The 17,030-nt window shown below is 51.3% G+C and overlaps 5 protein-coding genes across 5 annotated transcripts; 2 read left to right on the top strand and 3 right to left on the bottom strand.

The window, feature by feature from the left end:
* The first annotated feature begins 29 nt into the window (after positions 1–29).
* Positions 30–2,291, top strand: LOC9633240 (coronatine-insensitive protein 1). Its single transcript, XM_002960671.2, has 3 exons — positions 30–789; positions 847–1,363; positions 1,448–2,291. The coding sequence occupies exons 1-3, from the start codon at positions 251–253 to the stop codon at positions 2,240–2,242; spliced, it is 1,851 nt and encodes a 616-aa protein (XP_002960717.1). The 5' UTR covers positions 30–250; the 3' UTR covers positions 2,243–2,291.
* A 618-nt stretch (positions 2,292–2,909) lies between these two features.
* On the top strand, positions 2,910–5,194 carry LOC9656504. The gene is made up of 4 exons (XM_002960670.2): positions 2,910–3,203; positions 3,266–3,532; positions 3,625–5,004; positions 5,063–5,194. The coding sequence occupies exons 2-3, from the start codon at positions 3,317–3,319 to the stop codon at positions 4,999–5,001; spliced, it is 1,593 nt and encodes a 530-aa protein (XP_002960716.1). The 5' UTR covers positions 2,910–3,203; positions 3,266–3,316; the 3' UTR covers positions 5,002–5,004; positions 5,063–5,194.
* On the bottom strand, positions 5,184–6,189 carry LOC112345149 (the record flags this gene model as incomplete). The annotated part of the gene is made up of 3 exons (XM_024671332.1): positions 5,184–5,965; positions 6,016–6,084; positions 6,138–6,189. Coding segments are annotated over 3 exons (852 nt in total), but the record flags the coding sequence as incomplete, so codon positions are not given.
* Positions 6,190–6,207: 18 nt separating this feature from the next.
* Positions 6,208–8,631, bottom strand: LOC9633239 (ent-kaurene oxidase 2). The gene is made up of 9 exons (XM_024671321.1): positions 8,520–8,631; positions 8,222–8,454; positions 7,976–8,136; positions 7,768–7,929; positions 7,578–7,724; positions 7,278–7,529; positions 7,050–7,214; positions 6,795–6,992; positions 6,208–6,736 (listed from the first exon to the last, which is right to left on the bottom strand). The coding sequence occupies exons 2-9, from the start codon at positions 8,448–8,450 to the stop codon at positions 6,332–6,334; spliced, it is 1,719 nt and encodes a 572-aa protein (XP_024527089.1). The 5' UTR covers positions 8,451–8,454; positions 8,520–8,631; the 3' UTR covers positions 6,208–6,331.
* Positions 8,632–9,186: 555 nt separating this feature from the next.
* On the bottom strand, positions 9,187–10,870 carry LOC9656502 (phosphatidylinositol/phosphatidylcholine transfer protein SFH1). The gene is made up of 3 exons (XM_002960013.2): positions 10,176–10,870; positions 9,807–10,073; positions 9,187–9,711 (listed from the first exon to the last, which is right to left on the bottom strand). The coding sequence occupies exons 1-3, from the start codon at positions 10,491–10,493 to the stop codon at positions 9,283–9,285; spliced, it is 1,014 nt and encodes a 337-aa protein (XP_002960059.2). The 5' UTR covers positions 10,494–10,870; the 3' UTR covers positions 9,187–9,282.
* Between the last annotated feature and the right edge of the window lie 6,160 nt (positions 10,871–17,030).

Here is a 17,030-nt window from a genome sequence, read left to right as displayed (position 1 = left end):
GGTGCCACGTGGCCATATCCGAGATCGAATATCAGAGTCAACCACGGGATAGTGTCGGGCTGGGCTGATTCCGCGCGCTAACGGAGAAGCAGCAGATCGAGAAGCTTCGAAGGCTGGATCCATGGATCCATTCAAGGTAGAGTACAGCTAGACTGAATCTAGGAGACTGGGCGCTGTCTCGTCCAGCACTGTAGCTAGGGCGATGTAGAGCTTAGATCTAAGCGCGCTCCAGATCCGAGAAGGCCACAGAATGGGCGAACGTAGCTGCTGCAGCAGGACCAGGCAGAGGAACAGCAGGGATGGCGATGCGAGCATCATCGATCAAGTGTGCGAGCATCCGTTGCTGCTGGAGAGCGTGCTTAGCATCATCTTTGGAATGGTGGACAGCCCCGCGGAGAGGCGGGCGATGTCCGAGGTGTGCCGCCAGTGGCACGCCATGGACAGGGAGACGCGCAAGCACGTCTATGTGGCCTTCGTCTACTCGGTGTCGCCCGCTACGCTCACTCGCCGCTTCCCCAACCTCCGGAGCCTCAAGCTCAAGGCCAAGCCGAGGGCCTACGAGTTTGATCTCCTTCCCCACAACTGGGGGGGTCATGTCCACCCCTGGCTTGAAAACATTGGGCCCGCCTACCCGCAGCTCTCTGCGCTCCATCTCCGCCGCATGGAAGTCCGCGACCAGGACCTCTCCGCCGTCGCCACCGCCTACGCCGCCAGCCTCGAGACGCTCAAGCTCGACTTTTGCTCCGGCTTCTCCACCACCGGCCTGCGAGCCATCACTGGATCCTGCAAGTAAGCTCTAAGATGATATAGCTCCTGATTGATTTGAATTGGATCCACTCTATCTAGGTGCCTCAAGGTGCTCTACGTGGAGAACAGCTACGTCTCGGACGAGGGCGGGCAGTGGCTCAACGAGCTGGCGCTCCACAACCGGGTGCTCGAGGTGCTCGATTTCCAGCTCGCCATTGGCATCTCCAAGGTGAACGTGGAGGACGTGAGAACCATCATCGAGAAGTGCCCAAACCTGACGTCCCTCAAGCTGGTGGAGGGCGAGGACGGGCTGGGCGATGGGCTGAGGAAGGCCCTGGCGTCGTCCACATCGCTCCGGGAGCTGGGCATCTTCCTCACCGCGCAAGAGGAAGACGATCAGGAAGAGATCGATCAGAGCACCAGCAGCACAGGCCAGCAAACAATGAGAGCGCTGCTACCCAGAAATCTCACCAGCATCTCGGGGGATATCCCTGTCCCGCTCTACACCTCCGTGGCGGCGCAGCTCCTCAAGCTGGATCTCATGACCACTACCTCCATCGAGGCGGAACAGCACCACGCCCTCCTCCGCTGCTGTACCAGGCTCCAAAACCTTCAGGTATACAGAGTCGGTGATTGATCATAACTCATGTCACGTACGTGCATGCATGGCTATGGCGGCAATGGTTGACGGGAAAACCAGGTGCGGACAGTCATCGGCGATGAAGGCCTGGCCATTGTGGGCGAATGCTGCAAGGATCTTCGCAAGGTCCGGATCGAGGACCACAACGACGAGGGGACCTCGGTGTCACACACGGGTCTCATGGCCCTGGCTCGCGGCTGCTCCAAGCTCGAGAAGCTGGCCATCTACGTCGCGGACATGTCCAACCAGGCTCTGGCCGCGGTGGGCAGCGGCTGCCCCGACCTCCGCGACTTCCGCCTCATCCTCACCGAGGCCAACGATCTGAGCAGCATGACCGAGCTGCCGCTGGACGCCGGCTTCGACGAGCTCATGCGCGGCTGCCACCGGCTGTCGCGCCTGTGCATCTACGTCCGCCCCGGCGCGCTGTCCGACCACGGCCTCGTCCGGATCGGCCACCGCGGCGCAAACCTCAAGGCCTTGCTCCTCGGCTGCTGTGGCGACAGCGATGCCGGCTTCCTGGCCATCGCGCGGGGCTGCAAGCGCCTCCAGCGGCTGGAGATCCGCGACTGCCCCTTCACCGACGATGGGCTGCTGCGCGGCGTGGGATGCATGGAGGACCTCAAGCTCATGTGGATCCAGGGATTCAGGATGGACGACTACGGGAAATTGGACGTGCTGGGCGGGGAGAAGTACCGCAATGTCGAGTGCACGCGCCGGGATCCAATCCAGTGCTTGATCTACCGCTCGCTCGCCGGGCCGAGACTAGATTGCCCCGAGGAGGTGGTGTCGCCGCAGGGAAATGGGATGCTCCGCCACAACTGGCTCACTCCAAGCGGTGGGCTCGTCGTCGGCTAAGTATGATTATTGGCCTATGATTATTCCAAGGCATATTCGTTTGTTTGTTGGGACGTTGAGGCATATGCTACTAGATTCGCCACCATTACCATGTGGCATACCATAGTGTGGGCCATACCAAGTCGAGTACGTCGTAGCGCTCCATCCCCACGTGTGATTGGTGGGGCCGGGCAACACGTGTGTCTAGTGGCCAGTGGCCATGTCATGTCATACTTTTTATTTACATATATATGTTGGGTTGCTCATGACATGTGCATGTGACCCGCCCCTATTAAATGCCAACCAGCCACCCCCACGTTGCCTTCCTTGCGTCGCGGGCACGGAATATCCCTTGTGTTCGCGGTCAAGGCAACCGCCACCCACTACGCCCGTCATGCCCGTCACGTATGGGTGCGCATTATTCGAGTGTATGGATGAGAGTATAAATCCCTTCTTTCCATCTATCCATATCCACATTCCCCTCTTGTGAGCGTGATGCCATACGATTGCAAAGGTAGAAGAAGAAGAATACGATACTATCTACAATGTAGCCATCGATGATGCGCACGGCCGGATGCATGCATGGGCACCACCACGGCACGTGCGCATGCGGGCCGCACGGGCGCACGCGCAGCACGTGACGGCCCCATTTAACGGAACCCTAGCGCCGCTAGCCCCACGGAAGCCCTACCGTACGGTAAGAGAGAGGAGAGAGAGTGTGTTCTTCGTCTCTCTCTTCTCTTCACTCCGCGCCCCCGCCATACCCGGCTAGCTTTGGCGTGTTTCTTGGGGGATTTTAGGCGGTGCTTGGTAGCGTGCGCGCTGCTGCTACTGCTGTGGAGCTCTAGCTCATGGTGCCAGGCTACATTCCTCGGCAGCGCCGCTGCCCAGCCGTCGCGGCGTGATGGCAATGAGAGGTTTTTGGAATCGTTTCTCTTGCGAGCGAGCGATGAGGGCGAGCTAGTTGTGGCGGCAGCTCCAGGTATTGTGTAGCAATGCTTGTGGCATTTCTCTCGCTTAGCTCGTTTTCCTTCCATCTATCAGATCTGGGAGAATAGTTAAGAGTTTTGCTTCCACTCTCCCCACCACTCGGCCATGACTTCGGGCGCGCGGCTTCCCACTTGGAAGGAGCGGGAGAACAACAAGAAGCGCGAGCGGCGGCGGCGAGCCATCGCTTCCAAGATCTTCTCGGGTCTCCGCCAGTTCGGCAACTACAAGCTCCCCAAGCACTGCGACAACAATGAGGTTCTCAAGGCGCTGTGTGCCGAGGCCGGATGGGTCGTGGAGGAGGATGGAACCACCTATCGCAAGGTATGTGTTCTTCGCTTGCTAGAAGCGAGAGAGAGAAAGAGAGAGAGGGCTTCTCTGCCAAGTGTGACTCACAGAGTGGTGGTACTATGCAGGGTGCCAAGCCCGTGGAGAGAATGGAAGTTTGCGCGTCGGCCCCGGCGAGTCCAAGCCCGACTTCTTCGTACCATGGTGGTGGCAGCAATGGTCACACTCTCACCACCACGACTCCCACCGAGCAAGGCACCACTACCGCGTCCGGCGCCTCCTTGATACCCTGGCTCAAAGGTCTGTCCGGCACCACCACTCCCACAAGCTGCTTCCACGGCGCCTCAAGCGCTCCAGTCACGCCACCGCTGAGCTCTCCCAAAGGAAGCAAGCCTTTCAGCCTTAACGGCGGAGGTGGTGCCATAGCTCCAGCGCCTCTCGTCCACGCTCACCATCCCACGGGTGTCAAGAACCACCAGCAGGCCGAGTGGGACAGAGTCACCATGGCCGAGCACTGGCTCGACTCCACGACCGGGTATGGAAACGCGAGCGGGAGCTGGAGCCCGGTGATCGTCGGACCGGCCATTCCGAGTCCGTCAGCCGCGAGAGCCAACGTTGTTCGTCCCTGCGAAACTCCCGACGGTTGTATGACTCCATGCTCGGACGTTGGTGACTCGGAGCCCAACGTCACGGAGCTCCTCAGCAGATATAGCGGTAACAAGAGCGGGAGGTGGATCAATGGAATGCGAGTGGTGGTGAATCCGAGCTCCGCCGCCGCCGCTGCCGCTGTTAGCGCTGCTCCAAGCAACAACCATCACGCAAACGTGAGCGTCAACTTGACCGGCCACCACAGTCCCGGGATTCTCAGTGGCTTTGGCTCCAACAGCATGGTCCCAACCATCTCTTCGTCCGGGACCGCGACTCCCACCGCTGGAAGGAGCTATGGCCAGCACCAGCACCAGCACCACTTGGAGCAGCACCACCATCACTTTGTGGACAGTGGCGGTGGCGGGTGGATGAAACCAGCGGGAGCAACAGCAGCATCTTTGCCGCTCGCTTCGTCTGGATCCGGATTTCCAACAGCTCCAGCGCAACAGCAGGCGCAGGCTCTGGCCAGCCATCACGCTCACGCTCATATGGTGTTCCACGCTGGCGGCGGCTTTCATGAGCGTGACAATAACTTTTACGCCACCAACACTGCCGCCGCCGCCGCTGCTGCTGCTAACACTACCACCCCCAACAACAGTAATGGCGATGTGGATGAGGATCACCAGCAGCAGCAGCAGCAACAGCAGCAATGCTCGCCTTGCTCGTCGAGCGTGTGTGGTGTTGTGGTGGAGACTGGCAAGCGGAAGAGGAGCTTACACGAGCTGGACCTGGAGATGACAAGCTCCATCACCAGGCTACAAGCCATGGCTACTAATGACTCGAATGCTCCAGGGAGGAACGCCACCATCTCCGATCGGCTGCAGCTCACTCTGGCTACTCCCGCGTCTTCCAGCTGACAGGCAAGTTCGCTTCTCATGTTTTCCTTTCCCTGACAAGCTTTGGTGCTTGCTCTTGCAGAACGCTGCTATCTCTTCCTAGTGAACTTCCATAGCTACTTAACCAACGATGGCATCGATATAACTAAAGAAAAACATATCTTGTGTTCCATCGTACCTAGCTACGTCAAGAAACAAACACCTCTTTCGCTCTTACCACGAGGTATTTTTCAAGTTATATGAGTGGAACGAATCTAGGCAGCAGCACAGGCTTTAGCCTGCGTGATCTCCAATATGTGCTGCGCTTGCTCCACGATGGCGTCGAAGGATTTGCCACAGAAGAAAGAAGCGGCCGGCATGAGCAGTGACGCTCCAGGAGCAGCGAACGCGACGGCCAGTCCCAGCGCGACACAAACGGCGGTGAAGCTCCCAGTTTTAGCGAGCTCCGCGGCTATGGCGGCACAGGTAGCACTGTCAACCGTGTAGAGTACCGCGTTGCACTTGTGTGGGAATGCGCGCGACACAGAGCTCGCTTCCTCCCAGCAAACCGGGCCCTGGCCCGCGAATCCCTGCGGACAAGCTTTGTAGCACAGGCCTCCATTCTCTTCCTCATCGGGCTTGCAAACTAGCGGAGTTCCGGCCCCTCGTCCATACGAATGTTTCGTGAAAGATCTCCGGCAGAAGCATCCGGCGTCCTTGTATCCTGGTTTGCAGCCTCCGCAGCAGCCGAAGACTGTGCAACAGCATCCTTTGCCGTAGGAGCTCCAGCAAACACCGCCCATGTCGCGGGTGTCGCTCGGACACGATCTCCAGCACACCGGCCCGACTCCGGTGTGGTTTGCGGAGCACTGCTTGTAGCACAGCATGCCATTCCGCTCGCTTCCATTGTGGCACGAGCTTACTGGCACTCCGGCTCCTCGCCCTCGAGCTTGAGCGATGCAAGCCTTGCCTGCCGAAGATCTTTTGAGTACTAAGAAGCTTGGCTCTACATTGTAGAAAAGTGTGAAGTATGTATAGATCTTGCGACTTGCTTACCTTGGAGACTGTTGCTTGCTAGAGCTGTGGCTGGAGCTGGAGCTGGAGTGCTCGTGGCCTCCACTTGAACTAAACAAATCAAAACAATGAGTAGAAGAAATCTCTGTGTTGTCTGAGACCACCACGAAGAACACGAAGAGGAACACGAAGTCGAGGACGAGGAGACGCGCTTTGTCACGCAAGACTTTCCCATAAAGCAACTCACTTGTTTGGCTAGATAGCTACGCAATGTGGCTCACCTAAAGGCGGTGGAAGAAAAAAGAAGAAGAGATTCTATCCTCCACTTCTCGCCCTCCTTTGGGAAAGGCAGCCACCATCAATGCTTGTGCTTTGGGACTTTGTTGTTGGAAGGAACGGCGTTGAGCGTTTTGGAAGGAAGCCTGCGAGGCACGCGAGGCTTGGCACAGGCCTGGAGAGGTTCCAGCTTTTGGGTGGTGAGATAGACCGTGTCTTCCACAACATTCCTCTTGTCCATATCACCTTGCGGCAAAGTCCACTCGAAGTGCTGGACGAGAGTGGCGATGATCATGGGAACAACGTAAAAAACTTGGGCCATCCCGGCGCAAATCCGTTTGCCTCCGCCAAAGGGCATGAGTCTCATGTCCGTCAATCCCATGTCGAAGCTGCCACCTTCGACTCCTAGAAACCGTGATGGATCCCACGTCTCGGGATTGCTCCAGCGTTTCGGGTCGTGGTGGATTCCAAAGATGTTGACAATCAGCTGGAAATTTTTACATTGTGATCGAGCTATGAACAAGAAACCTTTGGCTTTCACTCACCTGGTAGCCAGCCGGAATGGTGTAGCCACCCAGCTCGACTTGCTCGTGTATGTATCTCGGGGGTAGAATTGGAACGGGGCTGTATTTTCTCAGCGTCTCTTTGATGACAGCGTTGAGGAAGGGAAGATTTGGAAGATCGTCTTCGCTTACCATCCGCTCATCTCCCACCACGCGTTTGATCTCGTTGTATAGCTTCTCCTGCAAAAGTTTTGATGTTAGCTTCCCAGTGTATATTGTGATGGTCGATCTTGCTACCTGTAGTTTTGGAGCGCTGGCCAGCTCGTAGAGAGCCCACTCGGATGTCACCAGTGTCGTGTCGGAGCTCTCAATGATCGGCTCCCACGCAGCCAGCAACAGCTCGTCCTCACTGTAGTGTGATTCATTGTCGAGAAGAACATCGCAGTAGCACTTGTCTCGCTGCTGCAAAGTAGAAGACACAAACCTCGTGAATAAACTAGCGTCTCATAAACAACAGAAACAAACCTGGCTGCGAGAGAGTTGCCTGTGCTGCTCCATCAATGCTTTGGTCACCGCAGACCTCTTGCGCTCCACCTTGTAGATCCCATCCTCAAACTTCCAATTGGGAATCCACTTGAGGGTCGGGAAAAAGTCTCTCCAATCGATCTGGACGGCCGCTTTCATCACGTCCTGCACAAGGATGCGGTAAATCTCCCATCTCGTCACCTCTGCTCCAAGCTCTGGAACTCTAACACTCTCGATATCTCGGCCAAAAACCTACGTATCACGAAACTTTAGCTCTTCCTCGAGATGTTTTACACTTGCCTGGTGCGTTCCTAAACGGAAGAGAAAGTTGGCAATGCAATCTCTGGCGTTCACCTGACCTGTAGAACCAGGAAACCTCCCGAGCTCATCAAACAGGCCGTCGAGTGCAATTCCCAAGTAATTTTCGCGCTGAACATGCAGAGCTTTCTGAAAGGAAATGTGATTTAGAGAATAAATCAAGCAAAGTAACCTGCGAAGTTTGTCCGAGCAAGTTGTTCACCACCATTCTCTTGAGCATCCTATACCGATCGCCATAGTCACTCATTGCCACGATCTTCCTGTTCCTGGTAAGAATGGTAAGGTTTGATCCCAAATCCCTGTTGGAGATGGAGGAATACTTGGCGACAACAGCCTGCCACCAATGAGTTAGCTTTGCCATGAAAGATGCTGTTTACCACCTCTCTTGCGAGCTCTGGCGAGCTGACAATGACTTGGGATTTCTGGCCGGTCCTGATGGTGTAGATCGGCCCATACTCGTTACTCCAGCTTGTAAGCTTGCGGTGTGGCCTCTCCACCGTCATCTGGAGGAGGTTTCCAACAAACGGCAGCCCTGGCACCTCTGCCACACACAAGCAAACTCTACAGTAATGTTTTGGCTGATCGACAGATGCATGCTCGAACAACTTAGATCATTGAATGGTTACCTGGCGGTAGATTGTTGCGGCGTCGTTTCGAAGAATGCTTGTGTAAGATGGCGACGGTGATGCAAAGCAGCGCCAGTCCCAGTAGAGCGGCAGTGGCGGCAGGAGGAAGAAAAGACCCTGCACCAAATTCCCCGAAAGCTTGATCCAAGCCGCCGCTTTTCGCCATGTCTTCGAGCTTCCTTGCCGCTGCCTCGGACCACAGGGGCAGGGCCGCTCTTAGAGAAGCCATGCGTCTTGTTTGCAGAAAAAACAAAGAAGAAAAATACTATTCACCCATGGATAGATAATTTCTCCTTACATTTTGGGCGATGGTGATCTGCTCACTCCCAGAGCTGCGCATCCCCTGTTGTTGTTGCTCGATCCTCCTCCTCCTCGTCCGCTCTTGATAATTGCATGATCGAAGAGGCTACAAGGCGAGCACTTCACAACGTCCATTAGTGGAAGCGATTCTCGATCAATGAGCTAGATTCTATGCATTTGTAGGAATAATGTGCTTTTGATTCGCGTCCAAAAAAACAAGAACAAAAAGAGTATTCCCTCCGCACAAACAACAAAACCCCATCAACCGAGAGGTTAACGACTAATCGCCTCGGACAACGAGTAAATCATGGACGTTGACATAGCGTTGACCCATCGCACTAAAAAAGTCCATCTTACACCCGCAGAGAGTCAATCCACGCGCCCAGGATGGCAGGATCATTCTTTCTCCTGTTGATCTCCTGATACTTGCATTTATTGTCCTGGCTAGCTATAGATGATAGAGAGGGATTTTGGAGACGATCGAGGCTAGAGAGAAAAAAAGATGTGTCACTGTTTTTTTCAATTGGCTGGTCCGGCCACAACAAAATCCAGGATTCTTTCGTGTGTAGATCTCTGTAGTATCATCACTTCCAAGGCAGCAATGCTATCCAAGGTCTACCTAGCACTGCCGACTGTCAACTTCTGTGAACTCGCTCGGAGGTAGCTCCAGTGAACCAAGTTTAATTTTGATTGGATTGTAACGCTTGCTCGAGTGAGTGCTTCTCTCCCCGGATTTCCATAACTCATCCCTGGAGTCGCGACTAAGTGTCGAGGCACGACCACTGCATGGGTCCCTTGTCCTTGACATTCCGGTGGCGGCAATCGCCAAAGCTTGCTCCATCGTCTTGTTCCTCCGCCAAGGCCGATATGTGGTAGCGAGCTTCGTTCCAAGGCCCGGCATCCGAGTACTCGCAGCCTTGCGGGCATCGGCAGCTGCCACCCAAGAACTCGGGCAAGTTTTGCTTGTCCACCAGCTCCAGCAGCTTGGGAGCGAAGTTGCTGCCATGGACCTCGATCTTCTTCTGCGTGCGCTTGTCCAGCCACGGCTTTATCACCGTCCAGATGGCCTTGAACGCCATGGGAGCGTTGACGATGAACATCTTGCCCAGAAACTCGGGGTAGTAGTCCTGGTCCACTTTGGAGATGTTCTGGATGAAATGCCGGACTTGCTTGCTCATGTGTTTCATCGTCTGCCAGATCAAAAGCGTTGTTTGCTGAGTGAGCAAGCGATCGATAGACCACCTAGATCCTGGCTAGATCCTCTAGAATGGAAAGAAACACTCACCACTCCTTTCAAGTCGAGGATGGCCAGCGACTGTGATATCGTCTTGCCGGCCTTGCGTGAGCACGCCGGGAACTTCCACTCGATGAGAATCTCCCACTCTTGGATGTGCTCCATCATCATCCTGTCCATGGTGGTGATCTTCATCAGCTCGTCCACCTGGAGCTGCCCCAGTTTCTCGATGTACAGGGGTCGCCCCAGCTTGTCCGTCTTGTGATGGAAATGTGGGTACAAATCTTTCACCAAATTCCTCTCCGGGAAATCGAATGTCTGGAACGAGCAAGCAGATCCAACGAATCCAAGAACACACCGAAAAAAAAAGAGTAAGAACACACCGGAAAAAAAAAAAAGGAATGTTTTTGGAGTACTTACCTCTCGAATGGTGTCGGCCCCGACTTGCATGCGCCAGTCCAGCATTGCCTCGTACATGGCCTTGGCTTTGGCGACATCGAAAGATCGAGCTCGCAGGAAGCGCAAGAGATCGCAGTCAGTGTCGCGCTTGCGCACCAGATTGTGCTCCACCAGCAGCGATCTAAACCTGTTAAGCGCCTCCTCCTGCGAGAGCGTGAGATCCTGAGGCCCTCCGCCCGTTCTAGCAAGCCGCTCCTCACCCGAGCGATCCAGTATGTCGTCCACGCGCGACGAGCAAGGGCAGAGCTTGGAAATCTGATCTGCCGCTATGGACGCCATCCCCGAGAAGCAAAAGAAAGGAAGGGAGGAGGAGCGCAATCTAGTAGCAGCCCACCGCCCACCCAGTGTAATTCACATCCATTCGCTCCTTCAAACCTGTAAGCTTAGCTCCAATTCGCAGCGCGCTCGAGTTAAAGAAGTCCCCACACGCACGAATCTCCTCGCTCGATCGGCGGCGGCGCAGTGAGAGGGCAATGCCGGATCTGGGGATCGCTCGATCGCTTGCGCCTGCGCTTGCGTGGGCAGAGAGAAAGGGAGAAGGAAGAGAAGAAGCCCTGCCCCTCCGCTGCTCTTCGTCTTCTCTCACCTTTCTTTGCCCTGTGCGATGCTGCCCTCCTCTCTCTCTTTCCCTGTCGCACGCAAGCAATTACCCTGACGCGAAAGATTTATGGGTAAAAAAGGGAGTAAAATCGCCTCTGTTTGCCAGACGGACACCAAATAGAGCGATTCCGTCATCATCCGTGGCCACGCTGGCGCCACGTGGATTATGCTCCATTAACTAGGAATATCCACTGGCTGCCGTGAAGATAGTCAAAGTGGGCAACTTGGATAGCTCGTTCGGTGTGTCTGATCACTCTGCAACGTAGTTCCACTTCTCCTGTGTGGCAAAGATGTTTCCGTTCTGGGCATAAACTTGGATTATTCCAAGCATCTCATGTGCTTTCTCCATGTTTCTTTGACCTGCGAAAGCCGCCAACATTGTCGTCCGGGCCAAAAACTTCGTCGCAGAAGGCATGGTGTCAACTGCCACATGGATGACCACCAAGGCATTTGCTGCTATCAGCGAATGACTTCAACGATGGCATCAACTTTAACGACGATTGTCCAGTCAGAAAAAAAAATCTCCCAGAACAAAATGTTCCAGGAGATAACACCCCAAGTGAGGGCATCTTGTGAAATGAGAAGTTAGCAACCCGAGATTGTCTTGGAGCATGATGCAAAGTGTGTGTTCGACAAGATGCTGCTTTGGAGGAACGGGGAATGGGACATCATCTCGTATGCTTACACGACTCAAGGCAGGGTAGCCGAAACAAGCAGAGTTCTTATTACAATGCACGAGCACATTCTCATGCGTGGAACGCAAAGTTTGAAATTTATACATAAAAATCCTCGATGCCTCATTACGTCGTTCATGCTTGAAACTGCACCAATTGGGATTTAGTGAATCGTTACAAATATTCTCTAGGCTCTCAAGACAGTTTCTTCCCAGCTTGAGGTTACGCATGATCTATGGTGTCCCTTGGCATCGATGAGCAGGGCAGGAACGTTGGTTCAGTTGCAGATCGTTGGCTAAACATGGAAATGATGAAAGCCAGATTCAGGAGAAAAAACCTTCGTCCTGCACTGCGTTGCATCGGGCTCACCAGAGACAACTTCGCCAGCTCGAGGAGCCAAGTGCGTGAGAACGGAGAGGCTTGGAAACACTGTCCTCAGGTACCTGAGTTCCTCGGCAATGAAGGCGACGGTGGGTTGAATTTGCTTCACAAGCCGCTGGGAAATGCCATATCGGGCTAACACTAAAGTTTTACCTTTGACGATGTCCAGGAGCAGCTGCAACAAGGTAAAGGACAGACTGCTACAAACCACGTACACCACCGTCTCGTGGGGAGCCATGCTACGAAATGTAAAAGGACTAAGCACAACAAGGTTCCTTGCTCTGGGGCTGAGGTGGTGGGGCGTTGCAGTCATTGATCCCGTTGGCTACGTGGACCTCGTGGATGAATCTCTTGCGAATGCGAAAGCAGCCTTTCTCATGCGGAAAGGCAAGGACCGAGTGGCCACAGAGGAGCAAAGAAGACCTACGCAACCATGGAGCATCATGCGAATTCCAATAGTCTCCGCGTTCAATGCTGAACTTGTCCGGGCAGAGAAGAAAATCCAGACTGCTAAGTGAACAACCAACGGTGTTGGGTGTGCTTCTCTCCGGCCTCATGATCATGAGATGCCTTTACGGGAATCGAGTTCTAGACCGAGGACGGTGTCAAAGTTCTCGTAAAGTCACGCGACGCGGAGGCAGACAGGCAAGAACCCAGCGCTACTTTACTTGGGGTGCTAACTTCTGTTAGTTTCAAAATGCCCAAAATGAGAAACTAAAGCAGCTATTTGTAGTGAGCTCGAGAAGATCGCTTCGCTGCCGTGGCTTAGAGAGGCAAGTGGAGAACTCAATAGGTTCTACAAATACAAAGTCTCCATGATATGCATGCAACTCATCGAATGCTACTGGCGCTTCTGGAGAGGCCACCGGGTTTCATGTCGCTGCCACATTTCTTGTCGGCCGATCCAAACACCCTCCAAAAGCGCAGCGTCTCGTCCGCGGCCACAGATGCAACCGTTGTTTCCTCGGGGCTCTACACGCAAAACAGGAAAAGCCACTGGCAAAAGCTGGAGAAGAAGAAAACAATTTGTGAATTGTTTGGTGATAAACCTGTGCCAAATGGATCACTCGAGCAGTATGGCCCTGGAGCTCGGCAATCCTGATCATCGACGGATACTTCCACACATACAGCTGGTTGAGCCATGGCTGCTGAGAATCTCCTTTTGATGCTGGCTCCACTGTAGAGCACACGCCTCAGTTGGACCGGAACATACATACACCTGTGTCCCAGAAGAGATGATGTGGCATATAAGTATGCCTAGATGGTAGTAGTTTTTATGGATATATACCCATCTATATACATGATATACACAAAATTCTTCTTTCTTGTTGTTCTTATTTTATTGTATTGGAGCAATTGGCTCTTTGATCCTATGGATGGCATTTGTTGGCCAAGAGGCTACTGAGGAAGAAGAGGATGAACCTCTTGATTGAAATTTTTTTTGCAATGTTGGAGGCTTTTGTTGGATGCACTAAATGTTTGAGGCATTGCATCAAAGCACTAGATTGTGAAGAGGTGTTGACTAACAAATAGCAGCAAGTAGAGCATAAAGCAAATGGGAGATTGAAAGATTTCAACAACTTAGATTAGCCAAGATTTAAAAATATTACATAACAATTCTTTGCAGAGATTTTTAGCAAGTGGGAAGAATATTTATAAAGATTCAAATGCCTAGTAGCAGCAGAAGTGGGAGTTTGTCAATTCATGGCCAATACTATGTGTTAGTGGCAAAATTGAAGCCATAACAATAAGCAAAAATGTGTGCAAGCAAGGCCAAGACCAAGAACTAAGTTTTGGGCAGTTGATTGATTATATAGAAATTACTGTCACATAGGCATAATAACATGTTATATAATCTCTACCTCTAAAACTCCCACTCACGATCAAGCAACTAATCCAAGCCTGAATCTAAGCTTAAATCATGTCTAGCTAATTTAAAATGATAGTTGATGAGAAAAGAATACAAAAAATTCTATATACCCATCTATATATAATTAATATATCTAAAGTTCTTTCTCTTTGTGTATATGCATTTATCTTGTGTGTGTTTCCAAGGTTTATGAGTTTCACTTTCTAACAAAGTTGATAATTATATATAAGGCTAGAGAATTTGCAATTCTAGTAGTTTACATTAGTCAACTGAGTCCATTTTGTGTTCGTAAATGCTACTTTGGTTTGTGAATTTCATTTTATATTTCAATTTTTTTATAAAAAAAATGGAGGTAATATAAGAATTAACATAAAGGTATCATAAAAACATTTATATAATACATTTTACATGTTCAGTTAGATACTAACATTGATTTGATAAAATAAATAAAATACTAAATTTTTCATATTAAATAAATAATTTAATTAATTTTAGTACTGTGAGTGCATGGAATATGGAAAGGAAATACAGAAATGTGCATATCAATTAGCCCAAAAACCCTAGTTTATATACAAGAGCGAGTGGTCCAGATTGAAACCAATCTAACGGCTACCAAAATCCCACTACGCTAATATTAATATACGGCATCGTAGCCGTACACTTGGCCCTCACATTATCCCCTCCTCTTGGAATAATGGAAGACCATCAAAGTTCTTTTGTAGACGGGCCGGGATCTGGAGGAACATCAGGAGGAGGCATCGGCAGATCTGTAGATGGTATTAACCACTTCTGATCCCTTTGTATGAAGCGTTTCAACCGCTACACATGCACAATCTTTGGAGGATCGGCTTGCTGGACGTCATGCCGAACCTCATAAACTTGTGGTCCAACTTGCTGCAATATTTGATACGGTCCTTTCCACTGTGCAAGGAGCCCCTTAGATAAACCATGTACCGTAAGATGGGGAAAACGGACTAACACAAAATCATCCACTTTGTACTCTACAGGTGGACGATGATGGGAGTTGTAACGCCATTGTTGTCCTACTTGTACGTGGCCTAAATGTTTGGTAGACTCCGCTCGGACAAGTGGAAGAATGCTTGTCAAATATTGATCCCATGACCTAGCATCTGCAGCTCGTGGCAATCGCGAAGGTAAACCCAGCTCCGTTGGTAATATTGGATCATGACCATATAAGAGTTTATATGGTGAAGCACCAACAGAACTCTACACCCCAGTGATATATACATACCGAAGAGACGGCAAATAACTATCCCAATCCGAATGCTGAAAGTTCACATACTTCGCAATCATCCCCTTGAACGTCCAAACGAGCCGTTCTACCAGACCGTCTGATTGTGGATGATAAGCACTTGTGAAAGTGTGGCGAATCCCCAACCGAGACATCAAAACATGAAATGCCTCAGCCATAAATGCGGGACCATTATCCGAAAGAATCCGCTCTGGACAAGAATGTTAGAACACCACTCGATTGAGGAGGAAGTATCCAACAGCAGTTGTAAAGACACTAGCAAGAGCACTAACTTCCACCCAACGAGTCAAGTAGTCAGAAGCAATAATAACATACTCATTGCCCATAAATTCAGGTCCCATAAAATCAAACGCCACCAACTCAAACGGACGGGAAATTGCAATTGACTCCAATCGTCCTTCTGCAACCCGAGGGGGAGTATTACGAGATTGGCACCAAATGCAGCTACACATATACCGGATAATATCACGTCACACCTCCAGCCAATAGAAAGACCTATGTAGCTTCTCGATTACACGACGATGTCTCATATGCCCACCTAGAACAGGAGAATCATGGTAGGCATGGAGAAACCGCGGAATAAAGATAGAAGGCACCACCAGCCGTAAATGATCATCAGGATCTGTCCCCACAAAATAAAAAAGGCCACCTTCAAGATGATATTGAGAATGTAAATGCCGGAAAGGCAAGTCATCAGCAAGTGATGCAGGATCCTCAAACCCATCTCGAAGCCTTCGAATCTATGGCTCAATCTTTTGAGCCTCGCGAACCTCATCATGCGAAGGTAGATCTTGCTCTGCACCTTGTGGACACTTAACGTCAAGTACAGCAACCGCCGACGGCACTGAATCCTCGTCTAGAAAATCCACAGATGCTGGAAGGACAGGCTCGTCAGAAACATAAGAAGAGAGTGAAGAAGGAAGAGGAGCTTGAGAAAGGGAATTAGCATCAGCCATAAAACTCCCTGGGCGGTGAACAACATCAAAATCATATATCTGAAGCTTCAAAGCCCACCAAGTAGTACGACTAACTAGGTTCTTCCACTTTAATAACGAAGTAACAGTAGCATGGTCACCTTCAAGTAACGTCTGAAAGCCATGTAAATATGCATGAAGTTTCTCGAAACCCCAGACTGCTACTAAACACTCCTTCTCTGTCGTGGAGTAGTTCATCTCTGCTGGTTGTAATGTACGGCTTAAATATGCAATGGGATGGCACTGACCAAGCACACTCAAGCTCTCTTGCATTAACACACCTCCAAGATCAATGTCAAAAGCATCCACGCGCAAAATAAAAGGTTGAGTGTAGTCAGGATATGCCAAAACCGGAGGAGTTGTCAATAACTCTTTGAGATCCCCGGACACCCGCTCACAATCCAAAGACCAAATGAAAGATGACGTTGATGACTTTAGCAATACTCGCAATGGTGCAGTGCAATCAGAAAGATGATCCACAAAACACCCGAGATACTGCACCTTGCCCAAGAAGCACTGCACATCATTCACACACTTCGAAATAGGGAACTTCAAAATAGCCACAAGTTTATCATGATCAACTTGCAAACCCTCACGAGAAATACAGTACCCAAGGTAAGTTGTGTCCTTGGATCCAAACACACACTTCGACCATTTCAGCTTTAAACCAACATCGCGTAGCTGATCCAACACTTTACAAACATCACGAACGTGCTCCTCCCACATCCCCTCCGAGTGGATCAAGACATCATCAATGAAGTCAGCAGTCACCTCTGGCATATCGCAAAGAACCTCGTCCATCATCCGTTAAAAAGTTGCTGGAGCATTGTTCAAACCAAATGGCATCACCAGGAACTCATACAAACCAAATGGTGTACGAAAAGCAGTCTTAGGAATATCTTCTTTGGCCATCAGTACTTGCCGGTACCTAGAAGCAAGATCTAGCTTGGTGAACCAATGACTTCACCCCAGACGATCCAAGAGATCAGCAGTGTGAGGAAGAGGGTACACATCCAAGATCGTTATGTCGTTTAACGGACAATA

The sequence above is a fragment of the Selaginella moellendorffii genome, unplaced genomic scaffold (genome assembly GCF_000143415.4).
Source record: "Selaginella moellendorffii unplaced genomic scaffold, v1.0 SELMOscaffold_0, whole genome shotgun sequence".
NCBI lineage: Eukaryota > Viridiplantae > Streptophyta > Lycopodiopsida > Selaginellales > Selaginellaceae > Selaginella > Selaginella moellendorffii.
Note: the sequence above shows the minus strand (reverse complement) of the source record. Positions and strands in the feature narration are given on the sequence as shown.

Coding starts and splice junctions, on each gene's coding strand:
- LOC9633240 (XM_002960671.2), top strand. CDS start 251: ATGGGCGAACGTAGCTGCTGCAGCAGGACCAGGCAGAGGAACAGCAGG. Junction 790..846: donor GCCATCACTGGATCCTGCAA/GTAAGCTCTAAG, acceptor CACTCTATCTAG/GTGCCTCAAGGTGCTCTACG. Junction 1,364..1,447: donor CCAGGCTCCAAAACCTTCAG/GTATACAGAGTC, acceptor CGGGAAAACCAG/GTGCGGACAGTCATCGGCGA.
- LOC9656504 (XM_002960670.2), top strand. CDS start 3,317: ATGACTTCGGGCGCGCGGCTTCCCACTTGGAAGGAGCGGGAGAACAAC. Junction 3,533..3,624: donor ATGGAACCACCTATCGCAAG/GTATGTGTTCTT, acceptor GGTACTATGCAG/GGTGCCAAGCCCGTGGAGAG.
- LOC9633239 (XM_024671321.1), bottom strand. CDS start 8,450: ATGGCTTCTCTAAGAGCGGCCCTGCCCCTGTGGTCCGAGGCAGCGGCA. Junction 7,215..7,277: donor GGCAACTCTCTCGCAGCCAG/GTTTGTTTCTGT, acceptor TCTACTTTGCAG/CAGCGAGACAAGTGCTACTG. Junction 6,993..7,049: donor CCAGCGCTCCAAAACTACAG/GTAGCAAGATCG, acceptor AAACTTTTGCAG/GAGAAGCTATACAACGAGAT.
- LOC9656502 (XM_002960013.2), bottom strand. CDS start 10,493: ATGGCGTCCATAGCGGCAGATCAGATTTCCAAGCTCTGCCCTTGCTCG. Junction 10,074..10,175: donor GGGCCGACACCATTCGAGAG/GTAAGTACTCCA, acceptor TGCTCGTTCCAG/ACATTCGATTTCCCGGAGAG. Junction 9,712..9,806: donor TCCTCGACTTGAAAGGAGTG/GTGAGTGTTTCT, acceptor TTGATCTGGCAG/ACGATGAAACACATGAGCAA.